The sequence below is a fragment of the Natator depressus genome, chromosome 24, assembly GCF_965152275.1.
Source record: "Natator depressus isolate rNatDep1 chromosome 24, rNatDep2.hap1, whole genome shotgun sequence".
Lineage (NCBI taxonomy): Eukaryota > Metazoa > Chordata > Testudines > Cheloniidae > Natator > Natator depressus.
Window position 1 is genome coordinate 12,819,696 of NC_134257.1, and position 27,212 is coordinate 12,846,907.

The 27,212-nt window shown below is 58.8% G+C and overlaps 2 protein-coding genes across 7 annotated transcripts; one reads left to right on the top strand and one right to left on the bottom strand.

Annotated features, from left to right (window-relative positions):
• Positions 1 to 398: 398 nt before the first annotated feature.
• LOC141977593 (uncharacterized) lies at positions 399 to 13,304 on the bottom strand. 5 transcript variants are annotated; one of them, XM_074939114.1, is made up of 8 exons: positions 13,218 to 13,304; positions 10,985 to 11,952; positions 7,699 to 8,813; positions 7,349 to 7,475; positions 5,481 to 6,092; positions 4,851 to 4,982; positions 4,185 to 4,281; positions 399 to 3,116 (listed from the first exon to the last, which is right to left on the bottom strand). In XM_074939114.1, the coding sequence occupies exons 2-8, from the start codon at positions 11,613 to 11,615 to the stop codon at positions 2,927 to 2,929; spliced, it is 2,904 nt and encodes a 967-aa protein (XP_074795215.1). In that variant the 5' UTR covers positions 11,616 to 11,952; positions 13,218 to 13,304; the 3' UTR covers positions 399 to 2,926. The 5 variants fall into 5 exon arrangements, 3 of the variants coding, with proteins under 3 accessions (XP_074795215.1, XP_074795214.1, XP_074795216.1); XM_074939113.1 differs by lacking the exon at positions 13,218 to 13,304 and having other exon boundaries at positions 10,985 to 12,255; XR_012636240.1 differs by lacking the exon at positions 13,218 to 13,304 and having other exon boundaries at positions 2,984 to 3,116; positions 3,924 to 4,281; positions 10,985 to 12,254.
• A 264-nt stretch (positions 13,305 to 13,568) lies between these two features.
• On the top strand, positions 13,569 to 23,886 carry LOC141977595 (uncharacterized). Of its 2 annotated transcripts, none has more exons than XM_074939116.1 (7): positions 13,569 to 13,690; positions 15,060 to 15,785; positions 16,001 to 17,115; positions 17,321 to 17,447; positions 18,070 to 18,693; positions 19,302 to 19,459; positions 20,800 to 23,886. In XM_074939116.1, exons 2-7 carry the CDS (start codon positions 15,212 to 15,214, stop codon positions 20,806 to 20,808), a joined length of 2,607 nt encoding a protein of 868 aa, XP_074795217.1. In that variant the 5' UTR covers positions 13,569 to 13,690; positions 15,060 to 15,211; the 3' UTR covers positions 20,809 to 23,886. The 2 variants fall into 2 exon arrangements, with proteins under 2 accessions (XP_074795217.1, XP_074795218.1); XM_074939117.1 differs by lacking the exon at positions 13,569 to 13,690 and adding an exon at positions 14,453 to 14,854.
• Positions 23,887 to 27,212: the final 3,326 nt, after the last annotated feature.

Consider the following 27,212-nt stretch of genomic DNA (forward strand, 5'->3'; position numbering starts at 1 on the left):
AGTTCAGAAGTTGACTAAGTTAGGCACTTATATTAACTGCTTAAATGAAGAAGACAAGAAGTGTTTGTTAAGCCAGCTGAAAAAGTAAAGTACACGGACTTGATTCTTACATCTCTACACAACTACTTTTGAATTCCATCAACCTATCTTTTACAGATGCCTGTCTTATAAAACACCGACAGTTATGTGGAATGAGGCACTACCAGCAATGGGCCTGCCATATGACCATTATAGAAAAGAGAATTTGAACACAGAGTGGAATATCATCTGATGAACGAATGTAGATTTGATTTCAACTTCTTCTTTATCATCACTAATGGTTCGACCCAATTTTTGTGCGGGTTCCTGGGATTAAAGAAGTAGGAATTCATCTCTTTCTACTCCCAGTCACAACAGCTACAGTTGAGTGTTCCTTTTCCTCATTGAATAGAATTTTGTGTTCTGAAAGAAGTCGCCTTCTGCCTGATCATGAGCATATCATGAAGGACTGAAAGTACCTGACACGAGAAGCCACCAAAAATGAAAGCACTGCATTCGAGAAGTTCATTAACAGAGTTGTGCAAAATTATAACAACAAACCAAGAAGGATGTAGATAGAGTGCTTCATAGTAGGCTTGTATAGCCAACTTTAATTTGTGTGATGATTTAAAAACATGAGTTAAATCTAATAAAATGGTTGTGAAACATTTTTCAGTTTTTACTATGGTGCCATATAGCCCATCTTTGCCCTAACAGTCTCACCCCTCATCAGTCCTCCCCCTGTATTTTTGAACACACCCCCTAATTTCAATTTCTGTGGAAAACACTGCAGTGAAACATTTTTTCTGTGCGATATTTGTTTATATCACATTCTGTCAGCTGCAATATTCAGCATCAATTATCCTCCTAATATAAATAGCAGGGTAGGTTTGTTGATTTTGCTAAGCTGCTTCCATGGGAGAAGCCTGAACCTCTAAAGCAGTGGTCACCAACCGGTTGATTGCGATCGACTGGTCGATCCTAGAGGATCTACCAGTTGATCACGATCTCTGGCAGCGCAGCAGGGCTGCTGCTAAAACAGGCTCATTGCCTGCCCTGGACCCATGCCACTCCCAGAAGTGGCCAGCATGGCGGGGTGGGTGGGCGGGGCCAGGGGTTTCCCTCCATGCACTGCTCCTGCCTGCAAGCACTGCCCCCACAGCTGCCATTGGCTGTGAACAGGGAGCTGTGGCCAATGGGAGCTGCGAGGGTGGTGCTTGCAGAGGGGCAGTGCACAGAGTCACATGCTGTCCAGCCCCCCTTCCCCCCAGAGGCTGCAGGGGCACATTGGTGCCTTCTGGGGATGGCAGGGGGGCATGGAGGGGCTTGTCTGTGCTGGGGGGCAGTGTCCCAGAGCAGTGAAGCCATGCAGACTTCATATGCCTGCTTGGAGCTCTGGGGAATTCCTGCGGGGGACACCCCCACTGAGCACTTCCATGGCTCCGTGCCCATCGCCGTGTGCTGCAGTTGCCCCCCGCAGCTGTTCTGGGAGCAAAGCAGCGGTGGAGGGTTGGGGGAAGCAAAGTATTATCTGAGGGTGGAGAAATAGTTCCCTCCCCGCACTTATGTGGGCCAGCCCCACCACGCCTGGCAAGGCCCTTCTGCACTACACCAAGGTCTACTGCCCCACTTGGCTGGGCTCCGCTGGGCCCTCCTGCCCTGCCCAGTTCCACCCCACCTGGGGTCAGGGTCAGACGTTACCCTGCTGCTGGTTTGGAGAAACTCTCCCTCACCAGTCACGTCTCCAACTCCTCTACTCCTATGGGGGGGTTAACAGCCACCAGTTAGCACAGTACTAGGGTGTTTCCCTCCAGCTGAACCCAAAGAAGTGTGTTTGCCATGTGGCCAGTCCAGCCAGGCATTCTCTGGCTGTGAAGCCTGGGTGGGCCAGAGGGTTGCTACAGGCCTGCTTGAGCATCTCTCTGCAAGCCTTCAGTGGGCCAGGCTGGCCCAGTAATGACTGGTCCTAAACTCTGCCCCATGCACCTAGAGCCAATGTCCCAGTGCCAGGCAAGCAGGAGGCAGAGCCCTGGGCCAGCACGCTCCCTCCAGCAGACCCTAACACAGGCAAAGGCCCCAGGAAGGAAAGTGTCGGCTGGACAGCTGCTAGCCCGTCTCCGAGGCAGCCAAAGTGTGGCACTAACCCCAGCACAGGCTGAGAGTCAGGTGGGTGTGTCCTCCCTGCTCTCAGCTCTGAGCCACTTGCATCTCTTCTGCAGCCACAAGGGAGAAGTGACCTGGGCTGGAGAGAGCTGTAACCAAAGGGGCTCTCTGATGTTCCTCTGGCAGAGCCTGAGGGGTCCCTTCCCCCTATCTGCCCCACACATAGGCGATACTCTTCTGGCACAGGGAGCCAGTGGCATCCCTGGAATAAATGTGGTGCATTCTCCCATGCCACCACAGACCAGTCACTTTTAATGGGCAGGGTACTTGACTGGCTGAGGTTCTAGTGGGGTGTTCTGGGGGCTCTGGCCATGTGCTGGGGTCCATGTTGGTCACTGCAGGGGCCTTGGTTTGCAAACACCCTTCAAAGTCCATTCTCAATGAGGCCTCATGGTTTTGTTCCCACTCACTGCCCTGCTGAATAGATCCCACTTTTACAACCTCCCTCAAATTGAATGAGAAACGCCCTCCGTGGCGCTGGGGGGGGGGGGATTTCCCAGCCTTCCACCTAAAACAACATCCCAAAACACCCACCATGCCACTGGAGGGATTCCCCAGCCTCCCCACTAAGCCAATGTCCACTGTGCCACTTGGGGGGCGGGGGGGGATTTCCCAGCTTCACCACTAACACAGTGTCCGAAACACCTGCTGTGCCACTGCAGCAATTTCCCAGCCTCCCCCCAATGCGGCCTCCAAAACGTCCGCTATGCTGGGGGAGGGATTTCCCAGCCTCCTGGCTAACGCATCATCTGGAACCCCCCACCATGTCGATGGAGGGATTTCCCAGACTCCCAGCTAATGCAGCCTCCGAAACGTCCACCACGCTCCTGGAAGTATTTCCCAGACTCCCTGCTAATGCAGCCTCCAAAACGCCCACCGTGCTCCTGGAGGGATTTCCCAGCCTCCCCGTGAACACAGGCTCCTGCTTCTCTGCTCTGAAAAACATGACAGAGACGACACCACATGTTGGTGGGCCATGCTTAACTCGACAGGCTCGACAAGCACCAGCTGAGTGGCTGGTGGGGGATGGATTGGCGTGGAGCATGGTTAATTGGCAGGGAGAGGAGGAGAAGCAGCAGAGAGCCAGGACCCCTTCCCCAAGTCATCTGCTTTAATCCCAGCCCCTCAACCATCGGGGTCATCAATACCAAGGCCAGAAGGGATCATTGTGATCACCTAGTCTGGCCTCCTGCATTGCTCAGGTCACGAATGACCCCAACATTAGCCCTAGAGCAAGAGCGTTTAGAACAGCCCATCTTGATTTACAATCGACAGCAATGGAGGAGCCACCATGGCCCTTGGTTCTTTGCTGTCACGTTAAAAACTGACACCTTATTTCCAGGCTGAATTAGTCCAGCTTCAACTTACAGCCCCAAAATGGTGTTGGACCTTTCTTGGCCCTCTGCACAGTCCATTGCTGTAGAGTTGTTCCCCACATAGGTACATACAGACAGGGCTCAAGTCACCCCTGAACCTTCTCCTGGTTGAACTAACTGGACACTCCCCTGACAGGCTCCCTCCCCCAGCAGCGGCCAATGGTGCACTCTGGCTGGGGGCTTCCCTCCCAACTGGGTGCCCAGAAAGGCAGGCTGGGTGGGTGCTGAGACCATGCCCTGCCATACCCAGGGAGATCAGGATGAACCATGGTGCACTCGGGAGTCCCTGACACAGCCACTTCCTCCCATTTGCAGGCACCACGTCCCCGGGCCTGGAGCTCTGTGCATTGCTTTATTGAGACCAACCTGAGAAGTGAAGAGGAAGTAGAGGGCTTTGGGGACATTGTATCAAAAAGCTAGTGGAGCAGGAAAGGCTCCCTGGAAAGTCCAGTGATGAGATGCCAGCTCCCCTGGCTCAGCACAGGCCCCACTGGATCCAGCTCCCAACACCCCCAGGCAGTCAGCCCAGTGCCCCTCAGGTTCTGTCCAAGGCCTCCCTGCTGCAGGCGCTGCCGCGAGTATGGGGCTCGATGTTAGCAGCTCTGGGATCTAGTGGGAGGTCGTCACCTTCTCCCTGGGGCTGCCGACGCTGCTGCTGAACGTGTGGGCTCCTTGGCGGTGGGCCACGGCCAGCTGCTCATCAGACACTTGGGCTTCAGGAGAGCTGCGGGGAGTGACAGAGTGAGAACAGGAGTTGCCAAGCCCAGTCCATCAGCCCCCCGCTGGGCACTGGGGTCAGGTAATGAGTGTGTCCCTGGTCATCACACTCAGAGCCCTGCATCCACCAGCCACTGTGCATGTTTCTGGGGGGAGACTGGCCCACACTGCTGGGGGTCTCTCTGGCAGGGGAAGTTGATGGTTCTTGGAAGCGATTGGAAAATTTTCTGTCAAACCACTGGAAATTCAGAGGAAAAGTCTCAAGCCCTTGGGGCTTGGCAGATACCTCCCAGCCTCATGGGCGCTCTCAATGCGCCTGGAGGGCGGGTTACTGTGGCACCACCATGGCCCTCCCAGGGGCTCCCTAGGCTGTGCAATGGCTGCTGGCCCTGCAGCCCAGAGGGAGAGCTGAGGCACTGAGGTCAGAGCCAGTACAGCAATTTGTGCACTGCGGTGCCTTGCGCCAGGCTGGCCCCTGGCAGCCTTGTGCCCCAGCGTGCTCCCGCTGGGAAGGGCACCAGGGCAGCTGTTTGTCTGGCCAGGCACTTACATGTGTCTGTTGGGGTACAGCCATACCGGGGCTCTCGGCCGCACCCCAGGGGGGTTTGTTCGTTGTCGGCCTCCTGTCGTTCAGGATGCGCGTGATGGTGCCCAGGGCCTCAGCCAGGCCCTGCAAGTGGGTGCCGCTCAGCCCGTACAGGGTGGAAGCTGCAGGACAAACACGCTGCATGGATCTTGCCCCGTGGCTGGGAACAGAGCCCAGTCCCATCAGCCCTGGGATAACAGTCCCCTACTGCCGCCTGCTGATGAGAACCAGCAGATCGCTCACCATGCCCTGCTCAAATACTGGGATAACCACCCGCTACCACTGCCTCCTAATGGAGATACTCTGTTAGTGCATGTGCCAACTTGGGGCTGCGATTCTGTCTCTCTATGGACTGCCCCCGTGCTACCCCCATGGAGTAAATCCCTGAGCTCAGGAACCCAGGGCTGGGCCTTTGGCACCAAACTCACTCCCAACCTTGGCACCAGTGCCAACCTGGGCCTGATCACCAGAGGTGCTGCCTCTCCCCTGTCCTGGCCCAATGGGCTTGCAGCTGCTGAGCCCCTCTGGGATCTGTTTGCTGCTGTCAGGCCCTGGCTGGTGACAGAGCAGCCCCTGATGGCAGCCTTGACCCCATGGGCTCCCCAGGGACCAGCGCCTACCTTGGGTGATTCTCAGCTCCTCCCGCGTGGCGTCCAGATCAGCCCGCAGTACCGTGCAGCTCAGGCAGTGGGGCTGTGTCCCCGGGCATGCTGTGCCGCCCTCCAGTGCCCTGTCTGTGCTGCCCTCTCTGTCCCATGGGGAGTCCAAGGACGTCTCCAGGAGGGTCCCGAGCACGGGGCCGTCCAGCTCCGGGGATGCACAGCCGGCGCTCCTGGACAGGGCGCCGCAGGCCCTGCCGCCCTTGGAGCCGGTGCGCTCCATCCGCACAAGGCTAGCAGGTATCTGCTGCTCACATGGAGCCCCATTCTGAGCCTCTGAGATGCTGCTGCCCCCTTGAATGGTGGCTCTGCCCTGTAGCACGCCGTCCGTCCCCACGTGCCCTCCTGGGCCAGCAACGCATAGCTCAGTCGCCTTCCCAGCTGCTGGGCGTGGCACTGGGGCAGTGTTCTTCTCTGCTTGCTGCAGGTGCCCAGCGCTCTGCAGCGGCTCTAAGCCATTCTCCACTTGCTGTCCCTGCCTGGAGCCCGCTCTGTTGCGCAGGGGCTGGGGAGCAGCTGGCTCAATCGCCCCCAGGCTTGGTCTCCGCACCAGCGGGGCACATGGCGTGGCAGCTGGGAGAATAAATCACCAAGAGTTATTGCTCGAGAGAGACAGGGTCCAGTCTGGGGCCAAGGGGTTGGGCATCAGGGAGCTGAGTTCATCTCGGCTGTGCCCAGACCTTGGGCCAGTCACAGAGGGTCACTGGCCTAAGCTCTGTAACGGGGACGAAAGCATGGCCCTGCCTCATGGGAGAGTCAATGCAGGAGCCCTTGGGACCTTCACACCACACAGGAACTGCCTGGAGAGCCGAGACCCCGGCAAGCAGGTCTATGGCACTCTCCTCTCCCTCAGCGCCGGGAAGGACTTAAGACACCAGGGTTTCATTACAGGCGGGGCTGGCAGCTCCCTCTATAGCTATAGTTGCCCAACACTTCTCATTACAGGACCCTGTTTTCAGCTGCATGTATCTTTGCCAAACTGCAGGTTTCCGGGCTGGGGTTTCCTTGCAAGCTGCCTGACTCCCGCTGAATCCAGTGGGAACTGTTCAACCCTTTCCAGAAACGAGAGTGGGAAAACAGCCTGCTTCGCTCAGTTACCGAACCGGCCATAATACTCACGTAGGACCTCTGGCACCCCACGCTCAGGAGCAAAGGCCAGAGACTGGGTAGGGGGTGCTGGCCTCAGGGAGGTGCCTTTGGCTTTTTCTATGAAACCCTGCTCACACCCAGCCACGTATGAGCCTCTAGAAAGTGTCAAGTTTGCACATGCTCAGTAGAGATCTGTTAGAACTCAGTTGCTAAAATCACCAAACATTCCAGTTACCTCAAGCACACTCCAGCCTTCCACGCGACCAGCCTGTGCGTGCTCCATCCCCCTGCATGACGGAGCACATTCCAGCACCTTGAGCAACCAGCCTGTGCATGCTCCATCCCCCAGAGCACACTCCAGCCCACGTATGACCGCCCAGTACACTCCAGCTCCAGCTGCAGCGGTGAGCAGGACTTCCCTTGCTATAGCTGCTGCTGGCTGCCAGAGGCACTGTGGCTCCAAGCTCCAGAACAGAGAGCAGGGAGACATCTCCCCATTCCGTCTATGCTCCAGGGCCTTCAGCCTCAGTACAGTGACAACTACTGCAGCCTGTCCTGGGGCACAGGAGAAGGTTGGGTGCTGTAGGCACACCCAGCCAGTGTGGGGGTGAACTCAGGGTATCTCCTGCTAGTCCCCCCGGGGCCCACCCAGGCTGAGCCCCCAGAAACCAGCCCTGCGCTGGAGCCCACCCAGTGCTTCACAGACAGCCGGATCCAGTGCTGGGGAAAGGAGGCCTCACCCAACAAGCCGCAGTTCCAGCCGTTCTCCTGCCCGCTGGCCCTCTGGGGCGCCCTCTGCCGCTCGGCCAGCAGGGCCTGCTGTGCTGCACCGATATCCCTGGCCCCTTCCTGGGCTGGCACCCGCGCCTGAAACAACAAGTGTCTCTGCTTAGTGCCAGCTAGTCCAGGCACTATCCCCAGCACCACATGGGCCCATGCTGTGGAGCCACAGCAGTGTCAGGAGCCACAAAACGTCCCCTGCACCAAGGACCAGGCACAGGGCAAGCAGCAATCCTGGTGCCATCACCCCCCACACCACTCTGCTCCCAGGGGACGAGGCCATGGGATGTGCAGCATCCCACGTGCTCACCTGGGGCTGCCATCCGGGCTTCTGGGGAACAAGCTGGAAATCCTCTGCCAGGGCCACAGCCTCCTGGCCGCTCTCTGGGCCACGCTCCCGCACCCAGCTCTGCATTTCCTCAGGCAGGAGGCTCAAGAACTGCTCGAGAACCAGCAGCTCCAGCACCTGCTCCTTGGTGCGGGTCTCTGGCTGCAGCCAGCGATGGGAAAGTTCCCACAGGCGGCCGTAAACCTCCCGCGGCCCTTCGGCGTCCTGGTAGCGGAAGCCCCTGAAGCGCTGGCGCTGCGTCTCTGTGTCGTGGCGGCGCAGGACAGCTCCCTTCACCTTGGCACCGTCACCGGCCTCACTGGCATCCAGGCTGGCGTGGGTCTGTTGGGCTTCCCCGCCGAGGGGAGGGAGGAGTCGGGCTCCCCGCAGGCCTCTGGGCCCCTGGCAGGTGTCAGTCACTCGTCTGGAGGAGGTGAGATCAGTCTCATTCTCACCCCCTTCTCCATCTCCCCGTGAGGCCAGGGGGCCCAGCAGCCCCTCCCGACACCGCTCGCCCCAAGGCTGCTGCCCGATCAGTGGCTGCTGCGGCACCAGCCAGCGCAGGATCTCATCTGCCGTCCAGTACTGCACGGCTGGGGGTGCTTTCCCTGCTCGCTCCAAGGCTCCCGCAGGGGCAGGGCCGGCTGTCTCAGCCTCCTGCCCCTTGGCCTGCACTTGCACCGCCTGCTCCAGCAGAGTGTGGAACTGGAGCCCAGCTCCCTCCCGTGCCACTGGCTCTGGCTCCTGCAGTGGGGGTGCGGGCTGGGCCAGGGCCCCCACCATGTCCAGCTGCTTCTGGAAGAGCTTCTCCAGGAGCTGGGCCTGGAACTCCCGGTCCTCCTGCCGCATCTCCCGGTCATGCTGGATGAACTCGGCCAGGCTCTGCCTGTCCTCCGCCCTCCAGGCGCCAGCGCGCCTCGCCCGCTTCAACTCTAGCTGACTGCGCCCATGCTTCTGGGTGGGGCCCCGTGCAGTTTCCAGTGGCCCATCCTCCCGTGCCTTGCGCTTTCTGGCCCGGAGGTGCACGAGCCGGTCCAGCGCTGAGACCAGCTTCCGGGAGGCCAGTTGGGGCTCCACCGATGCCGATGGGGAAGGGTCTGGAGAGAGAAAGAATGCAGAGTGAGGGCCCACAGCACACCTGGCTCGGCACAGACCCCGTTGTATCGGTATGGCCCACCCCTGCAGCTCCCTTTACTGTACAGCCCCAGACAGCAGGGAGCTGGGCGTCTGCTCCCAGTCAGGCTGGGGCACCAAGAGCGATGGCGCATGGAAAGAGGGGCACAGTCCTACCCTCAGATGAAGCTGATGGTGCCCAGAACAAGGAGAGGGAAACTCAGGACCGCTTTCCCCCTGTGGGCAGGCAGAGGAAGGCCCCAGACACCAGGCACAGTCCAGGTGGGCCAGGCAGGGTGGTGGAACCATGCACACAAACCAAGGCTAGTTTCCAAAGCATGCCAGGCCCTGGCACACCGAGTGATGATGGCCAGGACAGGAGAAGCACAGCCAGGCTGGATCAGTGCTAACACAAAGGGCCCGAGCTCCATGGCTTGCAGACAAGAGGAGACTGGGACTGGAGAGTAATGGAGTGGCCTTGGTGTGCCAGGGCTAATTGGTACCAGGGTGACAAGCGGCTCTGTTCCGCCCATGCCCCCTTCAAGGCCTGCTCACAGAGACTTTGTGGGGGCAACAATACGGATCCCCGGGACTTCTAGGGAAAGGCTTCAGCCCAGAGCCTCTGCCTGCCACTGGTAAACCTTGTTAGTATATAGGTCCGTTTGTTACCCTAGGCTAGCCTTTGGGTTTGACTTTTTGATACTCTTATACTAAAATGTGTAAACAAGGGACAAAGACACTGATATTGTTTCTGCCTAGTCAGCTGGATTTGTTAGTACAATGGGAACAGATAAGAGCAGTTAAAGTGTTACTCCAGAGCACACTAAGATTGTCTCAACCACTATCTCAAGGCAAAGTCAAACAACTAGTCGGGAGGGGCAAAGGGGCTTGGGGGGTGGGAGGGGTATAAAGCACTAAAAGACCAAAGAAATGCGCATCCCTGACCAGAGCACAACCTCATTCCTTACCCCTCCCATGGGGTACAAAAGGGGTGGGATGAAGACCCCAGACACAAAATGGAACATGACCCTAAGTTGTAAGGGCTGGGATTGTGAGCATGCATTGCAGGTATATTTGGGCTTGCTAAGGAGGAGGTGGGAAATGGGGGATTATGGAACGGGGGCACAGGCAAGGTTCTGCAGTGTCAGAGCTGGGAACGGAACACTGGGAAACAGACTCTGCTGGTGTGTAGAGCTATGGATATGCTTATTTGGAACTAACCCCAATAGACATCGAATTGCCTGCACTTCAGACTTCTGATTTCTGTCTGCGTGACAAGAACCAGAGGAGAGGGTGAACGGAAAGCCCTCTAACAAACCTCAGGGTCCTCTGAGACACGCAGACCCCAGCATGCTCCTGGGAATTCCCAGCCAGCACTGCGGAACCCCAGACCAATACACGAGACCCTGCTCTGTCTTCCCCTTGCTTGTATGTCCCCTCCCATCCCCCACTGGTCATCCCCTCGCTCCACTTTGACCCCAATCATGCTGCAGTGGAAGCCTGACAGGCCGAGATGGCCCAGCCAGCTCTGCCAGCCTGTGAAGGACAGGAAAGGAGAGGGGCCTGCTAAGACCAGCCAGGTGATGTCCCCCACCAGGGGTATGGAGAGCCAGAGGCTGGAGAAGAGCTGTGGTGGCTGATTCACCTGCCCAGCTCAGCCGCCTGCCTGCAGCTCCATCCAAATTAATGTAACAGTTTCCCTCCTCCCCCAGCGTCTCTCTTCAGATGGCCTGGGGCTCCCTCTCCTAGCAGCAGGGGACTGGGTCCCTCAGAAAAGGATGTGGCCCCAGTGGACAGTCCCCAAGAGAACCAGGCCAGGCGATGGCAGCGAGGTTACCCCACTCCCTCTACAGAGTCCCCTGGGCTAGGCACCGTAGGGGGAGCAGGGCTTAGCTGCACCAGCCCACAACAGGGGCAGTTTGTGGCCCCATGGAGTTCTGGTCTCAGCCTGCCTGCAGTTGTGGGACCCAAGGACCCCAGCTATGTCCCTATCCTGGGCCATGCTCCCAGCCACAAGGCCCTGACACAGAACTGCTGCTTGCCAGGATGGCAAGATTCTGGCATGGCTAGGACTCCAGGAACCAGGGCCAGTGGGCAGGGTCAGGCCCCTGGTGTGGCACCTCCCAGCAACCCCTCGCCAACAACAGGGGCTTACCAGGCTCAGGCAGCAGTTCATCCGCGGACGCCTCTTCCTCCTTCACCTGCACGGCCTGCACCTCGCCCAGCAGGGCTTGCGCCTCAGGGAGCACGTAGCCCAGTTCCTCAGCCCCCTGGCTCTCTGAGGCTGCAGCTTGGGACCCCCAATGGTCAGAGGCCGAGGCCTGGGACTCCCAGTGCTCAAAGGCAGCAGTGGCCTGGGAATCCCATGGCTCAAAGGATGGTGCCCCCCAGCTCTCCGGGGCAGCTGTGCCCTCCTGCCTGTCTGGGGCGCCAGGCCCCTCGCCACTCTCTGCCAGGAGGCTGGAGCGGGTGCTGTCGCAGCGCTGCATGATCTGGTCCATCTCGTCGTAGAAAGGGCAGCGCATGGGCGGCCTCCCGGCTGCATTGTTCTCTTTGGCCTTGCGATATGTCACCTTGAGGCCTTTCATCTTCTCCCGGCACTGGTCCCCGGTGCGATAGATGCCCAGCTCAGCCAGGCGCTGGGAGATGCCATCATAGACAACCCTGTTCCTGCCGCGGGAGCTCAGGTCATGTGAGGTGGCCGCCTCCGCCCACAAGGCAATTAGCACTTTGATGTGATCAGCTGGCCAGCTGGCAGCCCGTTCCTGAGGTTTGTCCCGGCGCATCGCAGCAGGCAGTGGCTGGACCCGTGGAGGATCCCTAGGGAAAGGTTCCAGTGCCCAGCACCAGGCCGACGCAGGGACCTCACAACACGACACACCACGACCCAGCAAAGCCAGGCCACAGGCCTGTGCTCTTTGCCCCTACTCCAGGTGTCACAAACTGCACAGGCTGGCCCCAGGGTCCTCACGGACCAAGGCTAGGGAACACCAAACACAGGGGGTCCCTAGCACAGGGCTGGTGGTTCCCGATCCTCAGGTTGGTATCGGCCCCAGAGACGCTACCATCGGTGCCAGTGCCACGGACACAAGCAGGGCAAGGAGAGTGGCAGGAATGAGCGTCCTGTACAGAGCAAGAGAGATGATCAGTTTGCAGTTGCTGCCCGCTGCGGGCTCTGCTCACCAATGGCCAGGCCAGCCCCCTTAGGTGCAGCCATGCGGGCCCCAATGTGTCAGTCAGACCGAGTGGGAGAGGGGAAAGCTCGTATGGGGCCAAGTGCTGCGGAGCAAGGAGCCAAGCTTGGTTGGTCGGCGAGCTTGGTGCAGTGCTTAGCTCCCTTACCCAAGAACAGACAACTGCCTGCCTCCTCCTCACTTAACCCAGCTCCCTGCCCCACAGCAGACAACTCCCTGGCCCACAACTCACCTCCCTGCTCCCCAGCAGAGCCATCCTCCACTGTAACCCAGCTCCCCGCCCCCCAGCACAGAGAGGTCCAGCCCCTGCACCTGTCGCCCAGCTCCCCGCCCCCCAGCACAGACAGGTCCAGGTCCAGGTCCAGCCCCCGCACCCGTCGCCCAGCTCCCTCCCCCCGGCACAGACAGGTCCAGCCCCCGCACCCGTCGCCCAGCTCCCCGCCCCCCGGCACAGACAGGTCCAGGTCCAGCCCCTGCACCTGTCGCCCAGCTCCCCGCCCCCCAGCACAGACAGGTCCAGGTCCAGCCCCCGCACCTGTCGCCCAGCTCCCCGCCCCCCAGCACAGACAGGTCCAGCTCCTGCACCCGTCAGCCAGCTCCCTGTCCCCCGGCACAGACAGGTCCAGCTCCTGCACCCGTCGCCCAGCTCCCTGCCCCCCGGCACAGCCGAAGGCGCCCGTGTTCCGAGTCCCGTTGGGGGCTCTCTCTCTCTCCCCGGCCCATGGCCCCAGCAGGGCCGTTGTTTTTCCCCCGAGTGCCCCGCTCTAATCCGACACAGAGGAGCGGGGCGTTTCGCAGCCAGGTGGCGCGGGACACGGCTACGCGAGCCGAGGCCCCTGGGCCTGGAGCGCCCGCCCGGAAGTGGGGCGAGCCGCGCCCGGCAGCCCCGCGGCTGGGGCCGGCTCCGGCCCGGGGCTCGCGGGGAGGGCAGGGGCTGGCCGGCCCGGGGCGGGCGGAGGGAGCCCGCTCGCACGGAGCCCTGGCGCCTGGCCTGCCCGGGAGGGCGAGGGAGGAGTTCCTGCCTTGGCCCGGGGCACTGTCCCCACGGCGGGCCCGGCCTCTGGGCGGGGCGCCGAGCTAACGGCCCTTCTCCGCTCGGGAACGGGACCAGACCAGCGGCTCGCGGGGGGCGGGGAGCGATCGGCCCCGGAGCCGCCCGGCGCGCCGAGCTTGGGCAGGACAGGACCCACCTACCGCGGCCAAAGCCCGCGTGGGCGGGGGGTCACCGCCTGCCCCGGAAGCTCTCAGCAAATGCCGCCGCTGCCAGGAGACCGCCCGCTATTGGCTGACCAGTCATGAAGGAGAGGGAGCGTCGATTGGCTGATCGAGCGGCCAGTCAGGGTGCAGGGGCGTAGCGAACGGTCTTGTCCCTCTGTCAATTTTTGCTGACACCTCGAGTGAGGAGCTGGCAGAGATAGGTTGATCTTTTGGAGTTCATCCGATCAGCGATTGGTGAACAGACCTGTCAGAGAGGCGAATTTAGGCAGCGATTGGACAGGCTCTCGTGTCACACCTCGAAGGGCTGGACTTCTCTTTGCCCGCCCCCTCACCTCCCAGGAGCAGCAGCCAATAGGCAGAGCCGGGCCTGTACCTCTCGCTGCCTTGGGTCGAGGCCTGCGCCCGGAGACCAGGGGACCTCCCCACGTCACCGCCTGGAGCCCCCCCAGGTATCCGCGGGCGGGGCCGGTCTGCGCTGGGGGCAGTGAGCTGGGCGCTGGGGTGGGGAGGGACCCGTTTTGGCCGGGGGGCAGGGAGCTGGGCTGTGGGGTAGCGGTGGGTTATGGGGTTGGGGCAGGGAGCTGGGTCCGGGGTGAATGGGCAGGGAAGGGCATGGCTTGGCCGGGGGGGCAGGGAACTGGGTCGGGGGGGCAGGGAGGTGGGGTAGCGGGCTAGGAGGTGGGTTATGGGGTTGGGGCAGGGAGCTGGGTACGGGGTGAATGGGCAGGGAAGGGCATGGCTTGTCTGGGGGTCAGGGAGCTGGGTTATGGGTGAGCGGCAGGGAATTGGGTAGGGGGGCCTGTCTTGGCCAGGGAGTTGGGTTATGGGGTAGCAGGCCAGGAGGTGGGTTATGGGGCAGGGAGCCATAGGACGGGGCAGGAAGCTGGGTTATGGATTCAGGGAGCTGGGTACGGGGGAGGATGAGCAGGGAGGGGCATGTCTTGTCTGGGTGGGGGCTGGAAGTTGGGTTATGGGGTAGCAGGCCAGAAGGTGGGCTATAGGGTAAGGAGCTGGGTTAAGGGTTGGAGGAGCAGGGAGCTGGGTAATGGGGTAGTGGGCCAGGAGGTGGGTTATGGGGCAGGGAGCTGGGAGAAGGGGGGATATCTATGGTGGGGGACAAGCAGTGTGGCAAATGTTGGCTGAGCTGTTCTAGCTTTTTCCAGAGTGTCCTGTGCTGACTCCTGAGTGTTTCCATCCCTCCTCTAGGAGGATGCTGCATTGGGGAGGAAAAGTGCTCCCTTCCCTCCGGTTGGCCTGCTGTCTACTTGTCCCACAGTTCCAGTCCTGCGTGGCCCAGCAGGGCGTGCGGCTGGTCGGGCTCCCTGAGTGCAGGTTGCATGTCTGGCTAGGAAGCTGCGGGCTGATTCCAGCCCCTGCTTTGCCATGGGCTGCAGCTGACGTGGTGCAGCCGAGTGCAAGTTTGCAGGCAGGGCAGGGCTGACTCAGGGTTCAAGTGACAGCTTTTTCCTCCCCTTGACTGGATCAGGGCAGGTTTGTAGGTAGCAAGCAGGGTTGTTAGGCCTCTGAGTGCTGGCCCTCACTGCATCGGCCCCTGCAGAGAATCCGTGTGGCTGCCTGGCGCTGCCCAGGGCGGGTTATCTGGATGCCTCCAGGTTACCTCCGTGTACCCGCCCTGCTGTCGCCCCTGGGCATGCGTCTTACTTGCACGTACCCCCCCTCCCCCAGGCATGCATCTTACTTGCGCGTTCCCCCTCCGCCCCCCACTGCCGCTCCCAGGCACGCACCTTTCCTGTGCATACCTCCACTCTGCGGCCTCCAGCGTGTGCCTTACCAGCACATATTCTCTTTTCCCCCAAGGTGTACGTGTTACCAGCAAATCTGTCCTTCGTTCTCCCAGTGTCTGTGTTACTAGCACAGACCCTCGTATCCCGGCCAGGTGCAAGCTGTTTCCACAGCAGCCAGCTCTGTGCGGTGCCACCTGCTGAGTGATTCCAGTCCCAACCCCTGCGATGCGTCGGGACCGGCCCCCGGAGCGGGCAGCCAGCTGGCCGGCTGACCATGTCATGGTGCTCATCTCCTACTGGGCAGAGGCGGCTGCTGTGCACGATCTGGGCTCCCATGGTAGGAACAGGGTTGTCTACGATGGCATCTCCCAGCGCCTGTCCAAGCTCGGCATCTACCGCACCGGGGACCAGTGCCGGGAGAAGATGAAAGCGCTGAAGGTGGCTTATCGCAAGGCCAAGGAGAACAATGCGGCCGGGAGGCCACCCATGCGCTGCCCATTCTACGAGGAGATGGACCAGATCATGCAGCGCTGTGTCAGCACCCGCTCCAGCCTCCTGGCAGAGAGCGGCGAGGGGCTTGGCACCGTGGATAGGCAGGAGGGCACAGCTGCCCCAGAAAGCTGGGAAGCACCAGCCTCAGCCTCTGACCATTGGGGGACCCAGGCCACTGAGAGCTGGGGATGTGAGGAGCCAGGCTATGTGCTCCCTGAGGTGCAGGACCCGCTGGGTGAAGTGCAGGCTGTGCGAGTGCAGGTGAAGGAGGAAGAGGCATCCGCGGATGAGCTGCCACACGAGCCCGGTAAGCCCCCTTGCTGGGGAATGGTCGCTTGGGTGCTGGGAGTCCCTCCTGCACTGCATTAGAGGTCTGGGGTCCTGCGGGGGATCCTGGCCTGTTGCATAGAGGGGTTTTTGTTTCCCTGGCCAAGATGTGGGGGTGACCCATACTGGTACAGTGGGCTGCATGCCAGGCCAGGTGCACTGTGGGCCCTCACTCTGCATTTTTGCACTCCCCAGACCCTTCCCCATCAGCATCGGCAGAGCCCCAACCAGCCTCCCGGAAGCTGGTCTCGGCGCTGGACCGGCTCGTGCACCTCCGGGCCAGGAAGCGCAAGGTGCGGGAGGATGGGCCACTGGAGACTGCACGGGGCCCCACCCAGAAGCATGGGCGCAGCCAGCTGGAGTTGAAGCGGGCGAGGCGCGCTGGCGCCTGGAGGGCGGAGGACAGGCAGAGCCTGGCTGAGTTCATCCAGCATGACCGGGAGATGCGGCGGGAGGACCGGGAGTTCCAGGCCCAGCTCCTGGAGAAGCTCTTCCAGAAACAGCTGGAGATGGTGGGGGCCCTGGCCCAGCCCGCACCCCCACTGCAGGAGCCAGAGCCGGTGGCGCGGGAGGGAGCTGGGCTCCAGTTCCACACTCTGCTGGAGCAGGCAGTGCGAGCCCAGGCCAAGGGGCAGGAGGCCGAGGCAGCCGGCCCTGCACCCGCTGGGGTCCCGGAGCGAGCGGGGAAAGCACCCCCAGCCGTGCAGTACTGGACGGCAGATGAGATCCTGCGCTGGCTGGTGCCTCAGCAACCGCTGAATGGGCAGCAGCCTTGGGGCGAGCGGTGTCGGGAGGGGCTGCTGGGCCCCCTGGCCTCACGGGGAGATGGAGAAGGGGGTGAGAATGAGACTGATCTCACCTCCTCCAGACGAGTGACTGACACCTGCCAGGGGCCTAGAGGCCTGCGGGGAGCCCGACTCCTCCCTCCCCTCGGCGGGGAAGCCCAACAGACCCACGCCAGCCTGGATGCCAGTGAGGCCGGTGACGGTGCCAAGGTGAAGGGAGCTGTCCTGCGCCGCCACGACACAGAGACGCAGCGCCAGCGCTTCAGGGGCTTCCGCTACCAGGACGCCGAAGGGCCGCGGGAGGTTTACGGCCGCCTGTGGGAACTTTCCCATCGCTGGCTGCAGCCAGAGACCCGCACCAAGGAGCAGGTGCTGGAGCTGCTGGTTCTCGAGCAGTTCTTGAGCCTCCTGCCTGAGGAAATGCAGAGCTGGGTGCGGGAGCGTGGCCCAGAGAGCAGCCAGGAGGCCGTGGCCCTGGCAGAGGATTTCCAGCTTGTTCCCCAGAAGCCCGGATGGCAGCCCCAGGTGAGCACATGGGATGCTGCACATCCCATGGCCTCGCCCCCTGGGAGCAGAGTGGTGTGGGGGGTGATGGCACCAGGATTGCTGCTTGCCCTGTGCCTGGTCCTTGGTGCAGGGGACGTTTTGTGGCTCCACAGCATGGGCCCATGTGGTGCTGGGGACAGTGCCTGGACTAGCTGGCACTAAGCAGAGACACTTGTTGTTTCAGGCGCGGGTGCCAGCCCGGGAAGGGGCCAGGGATGTCGGTGCAGCGCAGCAGGCCCTGCTGGCCAAGCGGCAGAGGGCACCCCGGGGGGCCAGCGGGCAGGAGAACGGCTGGAACGGTGGTTTGTTGGGTGAGGCCTCCTTTCCCCAGCACTGGATCCGGCTGTCTCTGAAGCGCTGGATGGGCTCCAGCGCAGGGCTGGTCTCTGGTTTCTGGGAGCTCAGCCTGGGTGGGCCCCGGGGGGACTAGTAGGAGAGACCCTGAGTCGCCCCCACATCGGCTGTGCATGCCCGCAGCACAGGTCAGCCAGCAGTGGGTGTCGCTGTACTGAGCCTGATGGCTCCGGAGCGTAGGGAGGGCAAGTGGCAGTGAGGTGGGTCTCTGACTGATACCCCCCAATGTTGCTGAGTGCGCTATGGAGAGCTCCAGGGAGGTGGGGGAGGGTCTTTGTACATGTGCCCTGCGTGAGGAGGTGTCAGGGAGTGCGCTCCCTGGCACCCGCTCTCATTAACCTTTGGAGAATGTCCCAGGGCAACTTCACTGTGAGTTCCTGAGATGACCCTCCCATGAGGCAGGGCCATGCTCTCGTCCCCGTTACAGAGCTGAGGCCAGTGACCCTCTGTGATTGGCCCAAGGTCCCAGAGAGTCTGGGCACAGCCAAGATGAACTCAGCTCCCCAATGCCCAGCACCTTGGCCCTGGACTGGACCCTGTCTCTATTGAGCAGTAACTCTTGGCGATTTATTCTCCTAGCTGCCACACCGTGCGCCCTGCTGGCACAGAGACCGAGTCTGGGGGCGATTGAGCCACCTGCTTCCCAGCCCCTGCGCAACAGAGCGGGCTCCAGGCAGGGACAGCAAGTGGAGAATGGCTTAGAGCCACTGCAGAGCACCGGGCACCTGCGGCAAGCAGAGAAAAACATTGCCCCAGTAGCTGGGAAGGTGACTGAGCTATGCGGTGCTGACCCAGGAGACCACGGGGGGACGGACGGCGTGCCACAGGGCAGAACCACCATTCAAGGGGGCAGCAACATCTCGGAGGCTCAGAATGGGGTCACACAGCAGCCTGTTCCCTGCGCCCCATGTGAACAGCAAACACCTGCTGGTCTTGTGCAGACGGAGCGCACCGGCTCCAAGGGTGACTGGACCTGCAGCCCCCAGCACAGGAGCTCTGGCCATGCTTCCCCGGGGCTGGACGGCCCCTTGCTCGGGGACGTCCTGGAGACGTCCTTGGACTCTCCATGGGATGGAGAGGGTAGCGCAGACAGAGCACCGGACGACGGCGCAGCCTGCCTGGGGGCACGGCCCCGCTGCCTGGGCTGCACGGTGCTGCGGGCCGAGCTGGACGCTGCGCGGGAGGAGCTGAAAATCACCCAAGGTAGGCGCTGGCCACCAGGGGAACTGTAGTTGGGGGGCTGTGTGCTCAGCCCAGGGGTCAGATGCTGCCATCAGGGGCTGCTCTGTCATCAGCCCTTGTCTGATTGCTGCACCCTTGGGTTTGGTTTCACAAGGGGCCGAGCACCCACGGGCTCCTGGGCCAGGGGAAAAAAGAGCCTCCACCTCTGGGGATTTGGCCAATGCTGGTACCGTGTCCGTGGGTGAATTGAACCCCGCACCTCAATGGTAAAGGCCAGGCTCTGGGTCCCTGAGCTGTCAGTCACTGGGGCAGCCTGTAGAGACGAAAGAGCAGAGCTCCTGATCCGGTATCCAGCCCCTCAGCTGCACCCCACCCTGCGAGCCAGGGCGTGCACTAGTGGAGTATCTCCAGCAGCAGGCAGTGTTAGCCAGCTGATCCGCCGGAGGGTGCTGTGCTGGTTTCCATCAGCAGGCGGCAGTGGCGGGCTATTTTCCTAGGGGCTGCGTGGGGGAAGAGCTGGTTCCTGTGAGCAGGCGGCAGTAGTGGGCTGTTATCCCAGGAGCTGATGGGGCTGGGCTCTGTTCCCAGCCACAGGGGGGCAAGATCCATGCAGCGTGTTTGTCCTGCAGCTTCCACCCTGTACGGGCTGAGCGGCACCCACTTGCAGGGCCTGGCTGAGGCCCTGGGCACCATCTCACGCATCCTGAACGACAGGAGGCCGACAACGAACAAACCCCCCTGGGGTGCTGCCGAGAGCCCCGGTGTGGCTATCACCCAACAGACACACGTAAGTGTCCAGCCGGACAAACAGCTGCCTTGGTGCCCTGTCCCCCTGCCCCCTTCCCCGGCGGGAGTATGCAAGGCTGCCTTGGGTCAGGCTGCATGGACCCACCAGAGTTCAGCCTGGCAGAGGGCGCCATGGTGTGGAAGTTCCCCATCTCTGCCCCCCATTGGCTTCCTGCCGGTCACAGCTGAGTCAGTTCCTTGCCTCTCCCTCCCTCCATACTCGGAGTCTGGCTCATCCCTTCCCTCCCCTTCTAGGGTCCCCCTCTGCCTGGTAGCTGCGTGTGCCCATCCCCATGGCACCTGGGCCTTGCGAGGGAGGATTGGGCGACGGCAGGCTCAGAGCTCAGCTCTGGGAGTGCCTGGAATGAGCCCAACCTGCAGAGTCGTACCCCAATAGTGTCCTCCCCACCCCCACACACACCTTCCCTTGGGTCTGTGCTAACCCTGTCCCCCGTCCCCCCCTTTTGCTCCTGGCAGGTGCCATCTGTGCTGGGAAGGCTGGGTGGATTTCCTGGCAAGTCGGGACCATTCCTATTGCCCAGCCTGAGCTGGCATGACCCGGCCAGAGAGAGCCCCCAGGACTCCTGCCCCAGCCCTGCTCAGCTCTCAGTAGAGTTGCGGGTTTCCCTGCAGGACAGGGCTGCAATGAGGGCCTTGATCATCAGATGCTGAGCCCCAGCCCCTCTGTGGGATTGTCCAAGCTGTGGGTGCTCAGCCCTTTGCATCAGGGCTGGGCCTGGAGGGGATCCGAGATCTGTGGCTGCTGCTAGCTAGCAGGGCTCCCCCCTGGCTCGGGGGCTGCCAGTGGGGTGGGAACGAGGGCACGGGGGTCTGGCCTTGCTTCCCCAAGAGCACGTGCTGATGTTGCAGTGACTGTCTGGGGGGTTGTTCCAGGCCCCTTCCTCTCTGCTCTGTCTGTCTCCGAGCCAGGGAGTCAATGGCATTTCCTGCATCCCTAGCAGTGTGTATTTCCTTCCCTGGGGTGAGTGTTGCTCTTCACTCAGAGCTGAGCTCTGAGCCCTGCCAGAGTGCCTGCTCTGCCCCCTCTGTCCTGGCGCCAGCATCCATGTGTAGACACTCCGGAGCAATGCCACAGGCAGCTGGAGGGCAGGCCAGCGCTGCCTGCTCGACGGCCTCCTCCACTGCATCTTCCCAGGGAAGAGCTGGTGGCCAGCACACCCCAGCAGTGCGGGCCGGCTTTCCCACCCAAGACATGCTCAGTGACTGGTGGATGCAGGGCTCTGAGCGTGATGACCAGAGACACGCTCGTTGCCTGTGCCCAGTGGCGGGCTGACGGGCTGGGCTTGGCAACTCCTGTTCTCACTCTGTCACTCCCCGCAGCTCTCCTGAAGCCCAAGTGCCTGGCGAGCAGCTGGTCATGGCCCACCGCTGAGGAGCCCACACGATGTTCAGCAGCAGTGTCGGCAGCACCAGGGAGAAGGTGACGACCTGCCACTCGATCCCAGAGCCGCTAGCATCGAGCCCCATACTCATGGCAGCGCCTGCAGCAGGGAGGCCTTGGACAGGACCTGAGGGGCACTGGGCCGGCTGCCTGGGGGTGTTGGGAGCTGGATCCAGCGGGGCCTGTGCTGAGCCAGGGGAGCTGGCGTCTCGTCACTGGACTTTCCAGGGAGCCTTTCCTACTCCACTAGCTTTTTGATACAATGTCCCCAAAGCCCTCTACTTCCGCTTCACTTCTCAGGTTTGTCTCAATAGAGCAATGCACAGAGCTCTGGGTCCGGCGTGTGCAGAGCACAGGCAGAGAGAGCCCATGGGTCTGTGCTGACTGCGGCTGTTGCTCTGGGACAGACTATTTAGCTGTATCTCCATTGGCCCAGCAGCAGCCTGTGTTCTCAGTGGGAGTGCTGGGTGCTGAGTTCTTGTTACCATCTGACCCATAGCACATAGCCGCACTCTCTCAGCCTGTCACTGTGATGGGGCGGAGTGGTTAAAGGTGAATCCCAGCTCCTAGCACTACAAGGCATGTGGGACAGTGCTGGCTCTGTCCCTTAGCGTGGCATGCACCAGCCTGACCTTTCTTCCAATGGATCCACCTTCCTGGGAGATAGAGCCTGGGGTGCCAGCTGCCTCCTTGTCTGTCAGTGCCCAATACCCTCAGGGCAGACCTTGCAGTCTTCATCCTTCTCCAGCCAGAGGAACCCATCACTTTCCCGTCTCTAGCCACCCTCACTACAGGGGGAGGAGAGAATGGGTTTGTGCTGAAGGGCTGAGAATGGGTTTGTTCTGCTCTCCTCAGGGAACCCAGAACCGTGAGCTCCTGTGTTACTCCTCCACCTCAGCAAGAGGGAGCTTTGCTGGAGCTTCAAGTATGTGGCAGCTCCCTGCCACCCCAGTCTGTCCACCTCACCAGCAAATGCCTTGAGACTCTGCCAGTCTAAACCTTGCCTTGCACTCCAGTCCCCCAGAGATGTGTCTGCAGCGTCCAGTCCCTCTTACTGGCCGCTCATAGAAACTAATTTCGCTCCCGCCAAAGAGACAAAGCCTGCACCTGCTTGTTAACTCAGCTGAGGTCTCACCCTTGAATGCACAGTACTAAGATGGTTTTGTAATAAAACAGGAAGTTGATTAATAAAGAACACATATTGAAGTGATACTAGGCAGGAATAAGAGATAGAAAAGGATTGCAAACAAAATAAAAAGAATATGCTTTTTAGTGCCTAAAACTTAATTCTAGCAACCTGGATCTTTGCCTAAAACAGTTTCTGGCTCCCAGCACCTGCTGCCCTTCAGGCCCAGAGGATCTGCCATTCACAAGCCCAGAGGGTGCTGTCCCTATGTCCCCTAAGTGGTAGATAGCTGAGGGGCTCTTTTCCTCCCTTTTTATAGTCCAGTAAACCTTTGAAATGTTTTCCATTGATGCGTGGTCCTACATAAAGATTTTTCTCCCCTGCTGTGCATGCAGACACCATGCTGTCTCCCTACTCCTTGGGTCAATTGGCTTCTCCAATTGGCTGAATTGCTTCGTCTATCTTAGATGCAAATGTATTGCCGTTGTCTCTGGTGTTACCCTGCTTAGTGTGCTTAGCACAGGTAAACAGGCCAAACATTTCTTGTCTAAGGCCATCTTATGTATCCACTGCCTCCAAAATGGATTTTAAGAACATATTTCCAGCACCCACACATATGGAACTTGTTCCACACAACCTGCCATACACCACACAAAGAAACTTGTGACCAGTGTGTCACCAGTTTCTATCTGATACCTACAGGACATAGTTTAGCTAAATATTCTGGCAATGTGGTGCCGTGCACCCTTTATCAGTTGGAATAATGGGTCTCTTAAGGGACACACCTCCCCTCTCTTAGCGTACTCCAGAAGCATCAGCCAAATGGCTGAACTGGAGGTTGTGGGTCAGAACCCTTGTTCCAGGACAGGGCATCTGCTGCTACATTTTCTCTCCCTTTAATGTGCACAACTTTCATGGCATATGCTTGGGGTGTCATGCTTCTCCCAGCAGTTTGGAGCTGGTGCCTTTGGTTTTGTGTAACCTCACCAGTGGAGAATGGTCAGTTAGAACCTGGAATTTTGTGTTAAGAGATAGGGCCTGAGTTGGTTGATTTCCCATAAAATAACGTCTCTTTTTTTTATGTGAGAGAGTAATTGATGTCCCCTGAACAGTTTCTTGCTCAAGAATACAAGGAGATGCTTTGTTACTTTCCCCCAGCTTGCACTGATACTGCACTTAAACCACTGACTGGTTCAGCTGTATGGAGTTCAAATGTTTTGTCAAAATCTGGACTGGCCAGAACGGGTTGTTCAGACAAGACTTTCTTTAGCAAAATCCTCCTGATGAGGCTTTGTCTGCACGACTTTGGTTTTGTTGTCTTGCACAAGCCCGCCATGGTGAACACAGTGTCACTCAAGCCATGCACAAAATCGTTAGTAACAGTTAACAAAGCCCATGAAAGGCTGGACCTGCTTTTTGGTCTAGGGCACAGGCCAGTTAACAGTAACTTCCGCTTCCAAGGGAGCAGGAGAGAGTTAGCCGGCCTCTTCCCAATGTCCAAAATAAGGAACCATTGCTGTTCCTGTTTTACATTTACATGCTTTTACCATAAGACCTGCATCTCTGAATTTTGAAAATTCAGTCCCCAAGTATTTCTTGTGAAGTGACCAGGGGTTGCTGATGTTGCTAGATCAGTGATATACGCTCCTGCAAAGTCTTGTAATCTGCTTAACACATGGTTGATTGACAGTGCAGGAATTAACCCAAAAAGTAACATTTTAAACTCATGAAGTCCCATGTCTGTAATAAAAGCAGATTTCTTCTGTGCCTTATTGTCTAAAGGAATCTGCCAGTAACCTTTCACCAGGTCAGTGATACTTGTAAATTTTGCTTTGCCTAAAACATCTAGCATGTCATTGGTTTGGGGCATATGGTATCCATCAGGAACTGTGGCAGCATTAAGTTTTCTATAAACGCAGAATTTTGCAGACTTGTCTTTCTTAGGGATCAATACAACAGTAGATGCCCAGGAGCCATCAGACACTTTACTTATCCCTGTTTCCAGTGTACCCTGTATCTCAGTACGAATTTGCTCCTTTGATTTGCAAGGGGTTCTGCGTGCCCTGCTGGGGTGCAGTTGGGATCCTGCAGTGTCAAGCCTGTGAACCATCTTATGAGTCCATTTCCTGGCATGTTAGGAAAACCTGCTTGTGACTTTGCAGCACAGCCATGATCTCTGCCCTCTCAGTCTGCGATAGCTCTTTGCATCTCCCAAGTAACGAGTCATCCAGACATTGAGCCACCAGATACTGAGGTCCCAGCCTCCCCTTCAGCACCACAAATCCCAGTCTCAAGGGTTTCTCGATTGTGGTAGGCTTTGATTTAGTCACGTGCAGTGTCTGTGGGGCAACTTCATTGTGGGATTTTTTACACTACATGTGGCTTCATCCTCCCTTTCCATGAACCTGGTATGATCCCTCCCGTGAGTTTTGCATGTTGTGCCTTTTTCCAGGGAATGGCCCTAGCACTAAATCCCCCAACCTTGAGAAGTCTTCACAAGCATCCTGCTCATACCAGGCCTGCTGTGGGGCCTGGCTACCAGCGAGGTGAGTTTGAACCACTTCCATGATGTTCCTTAACTCTGAACCTTTGTACATAGTCCCTGGTTCCCCCCTCCCCAGAGTCCCGGATGAGAGCCAAGATCCCTCCCCTTTCTCCCATACAGGAGATCAAATGGTGGTGAACCCTGTAGATTCCTAGAGAACGTACCAATAGGCAAATAACAGATAGGGTAGCACTTCATCCCAGTTGTTCTCCCACTTGTTTGCATATAACCCTTGTGGCTGGGTCTGGGGATCTGCTCCCTCTCATCCAGTCTAGTGCCCTCTCTTCAGGACTTAATGTGCTCTGTCTATGTGACTTGGCCATGTGGCCAGGTCACTGTATAGCTTTCCCCTTCTGGGGCACCAAAGCCTGTCCAGACAAACTGTCTGGCTGCTGTCTCAGGCAATCATCCATGCCAATTCCAAGTGTGCACCACTTTCCCAGTGTGGGATTGGGGAACCTGGCCCACCTCTGGGTTCTAGCCCATATGCCCCATAATCAGCCAAGGTCTACATGATCTCAGCCCTCATTTCTGTCCCTGGGCTTCTCCCTACTCTGCTTTCTTCCCTGCAACTCCTCTAGCCCCTTCCTGCAGGGCTAGGGTCTCAGGGGGATTCCTCCTACCTACCTCTCTGTGCTCAAACAGGAACTGTAGACTCCTTCTGCTGCCAGCTTCCTGGCTTTATACACCCTCAGCCTGCCCCTGCCCAGCTGGGCTTCATTATCAGTTAGCCTTTATCAGTCCCAGGCTCTCCCTAGCTGTGGCTCTTCTGAGTCACTTATTCACGGCACGGCACAGCACCCCACCCCACCCCACCATGAAATGTGACCCATGAGCTGACAAAATCTTCTGAGGAAAACCTACTTGGCTGAAAATAGTGATGGGAAGGGCTTTGGCCACAGTCTCAGCCTTTGTGTCAGAGCAACCGGTGCTGGAGAGCATGCTCCATAACCCACTACCACCAAACTGGAGCTTTCCCCTTCTGGCTTTCCCCAAAGGGCCCGAGCTCCCTATTGCCACCCAAAATCCTGCTTCCTTGATGGCAGGTGAGGGCTGTAGGGGGCCACTGGGGGACCCCAGAGGCCTCTTCTGCTCCTGAGGAAAGTCACAAGGCTTGCACTCATCTCCCACCTCTTCCTGAACAGCAGCCGGTAGAAATCCCTTTTCAGCCTTCCATAACTTCTCTGTGTCCCTAGATGCCCTGCCAAAGAACAGCCAGGGGCTAACATTAGCTCCCGACCAGCCATAACAGGCACCACCAGCTGCTTGTGAGGCTTCCCAAGCAGCCTGTTTTTCCCTGCGGGAGCCTCCCTGGACAATCTTCCCTCCTCCTCAACAAACCTCGACCTATTTCCCTAGCCGGGGAACCCTGGAGATGACTCCCCTTGTGCTTTTTAGGGCTGGGTCCACTCTGCTGCAAATTCCTCTAATTCACCCTGTTGGCTGCCAGCTCTGAGCTCCTCTGCCTTTTGCCCTGGAGAGATTCCCTCGGCTCAGGCTCCACAGTTCCCTCAAGGCATCATAGAGCAATGTTCTTTATGGCTGGGGGCTGCTATGTTACCAGCCTTAGCCGCAGCTAATAGGTGGTTACCTGTGAGCACTCCTGCTGGAATGCAGCCCAATGCACCAATTTCCAAAAGGCCTTGTAGCCCTTCCCCCTGCAGGCAGAGTGGTTTTAAATTTCTCCCAGGCCAGGAGTTCCACATTTCCCCCAAGTACCATGTCCGTCTACTTGACCATGCCCTCTCTGAGTAGAGGGATCTGGGCACCAGCATCCCTCCACCCCAGGCGTTCTATGTCATTCACTTTGGCAACCTTAAGAAAGTCAGTAGGACCCTCCAATGGGTCACACTGTACACAATTCATCAGGAACCTCTCCCACACTTCTGTGGGCCCTGGGTTTACAATAGCTGTGTTAACCTGGGCTGGACGGCATGTGGGTTAGGGTTCCCTTTGCTCACGGCAGTTGACCCTCCAGTATTCAGTGGAGTTACATATGAAACACCTTCTTGGGCTGTCCTCTGTCTCAGAAGAGAGTCTGCAAATGTGATTTGTTCTGGGGAGGTGAGTGCCTGGTCTCCAAACCACCCTCCCTTTTTCCAGGGGTAAAACAGGGTCCCCTCTTTACACTGGGCTTCTGCCCTTCTCTTTTTCACTGGACTCTCTGGCTTCTACATAGGAAATAGCTAGATCTGCTGCTTTCTGTTCAGAACCCAGGGATTTATCCCAAACGGCTTTTCTGATCTCCTCAGAGCACGTGTGCAGGAAATGTTCCTGGGCAAAGTGATCAAATAACTGGTCATAACTAGAATTCTCTGCTCCTTTCCCCTTGCCCATTTTGTCATCAAGTCACACATCTTGTATACCTATTCTTTGTGGCTCACTTTATCCCACATTCTGAGGTTTCTGAACCTTAACCTGTATACCTCAGGGATCATTTGAAACCTCTGCAATACGGTCTTTTAAAATTCAGCATATTTCAAAGCCCGTTCAATTTCCATTTAATCAAACATATGTAATGCTCTACCCGAGAGTTTTGCAACTAGCGTGGGAACCGTCTTGTCTTCTGGAATGTCATGCAATGTGCAGAGTCTTTCAAAAGTAGGAAGGTATTCCCTCCTGCCATCCGATTGGTGGTGTGTGGAGCACAGCTTGTGGCCTTCAGGGAGGACTGATTACTG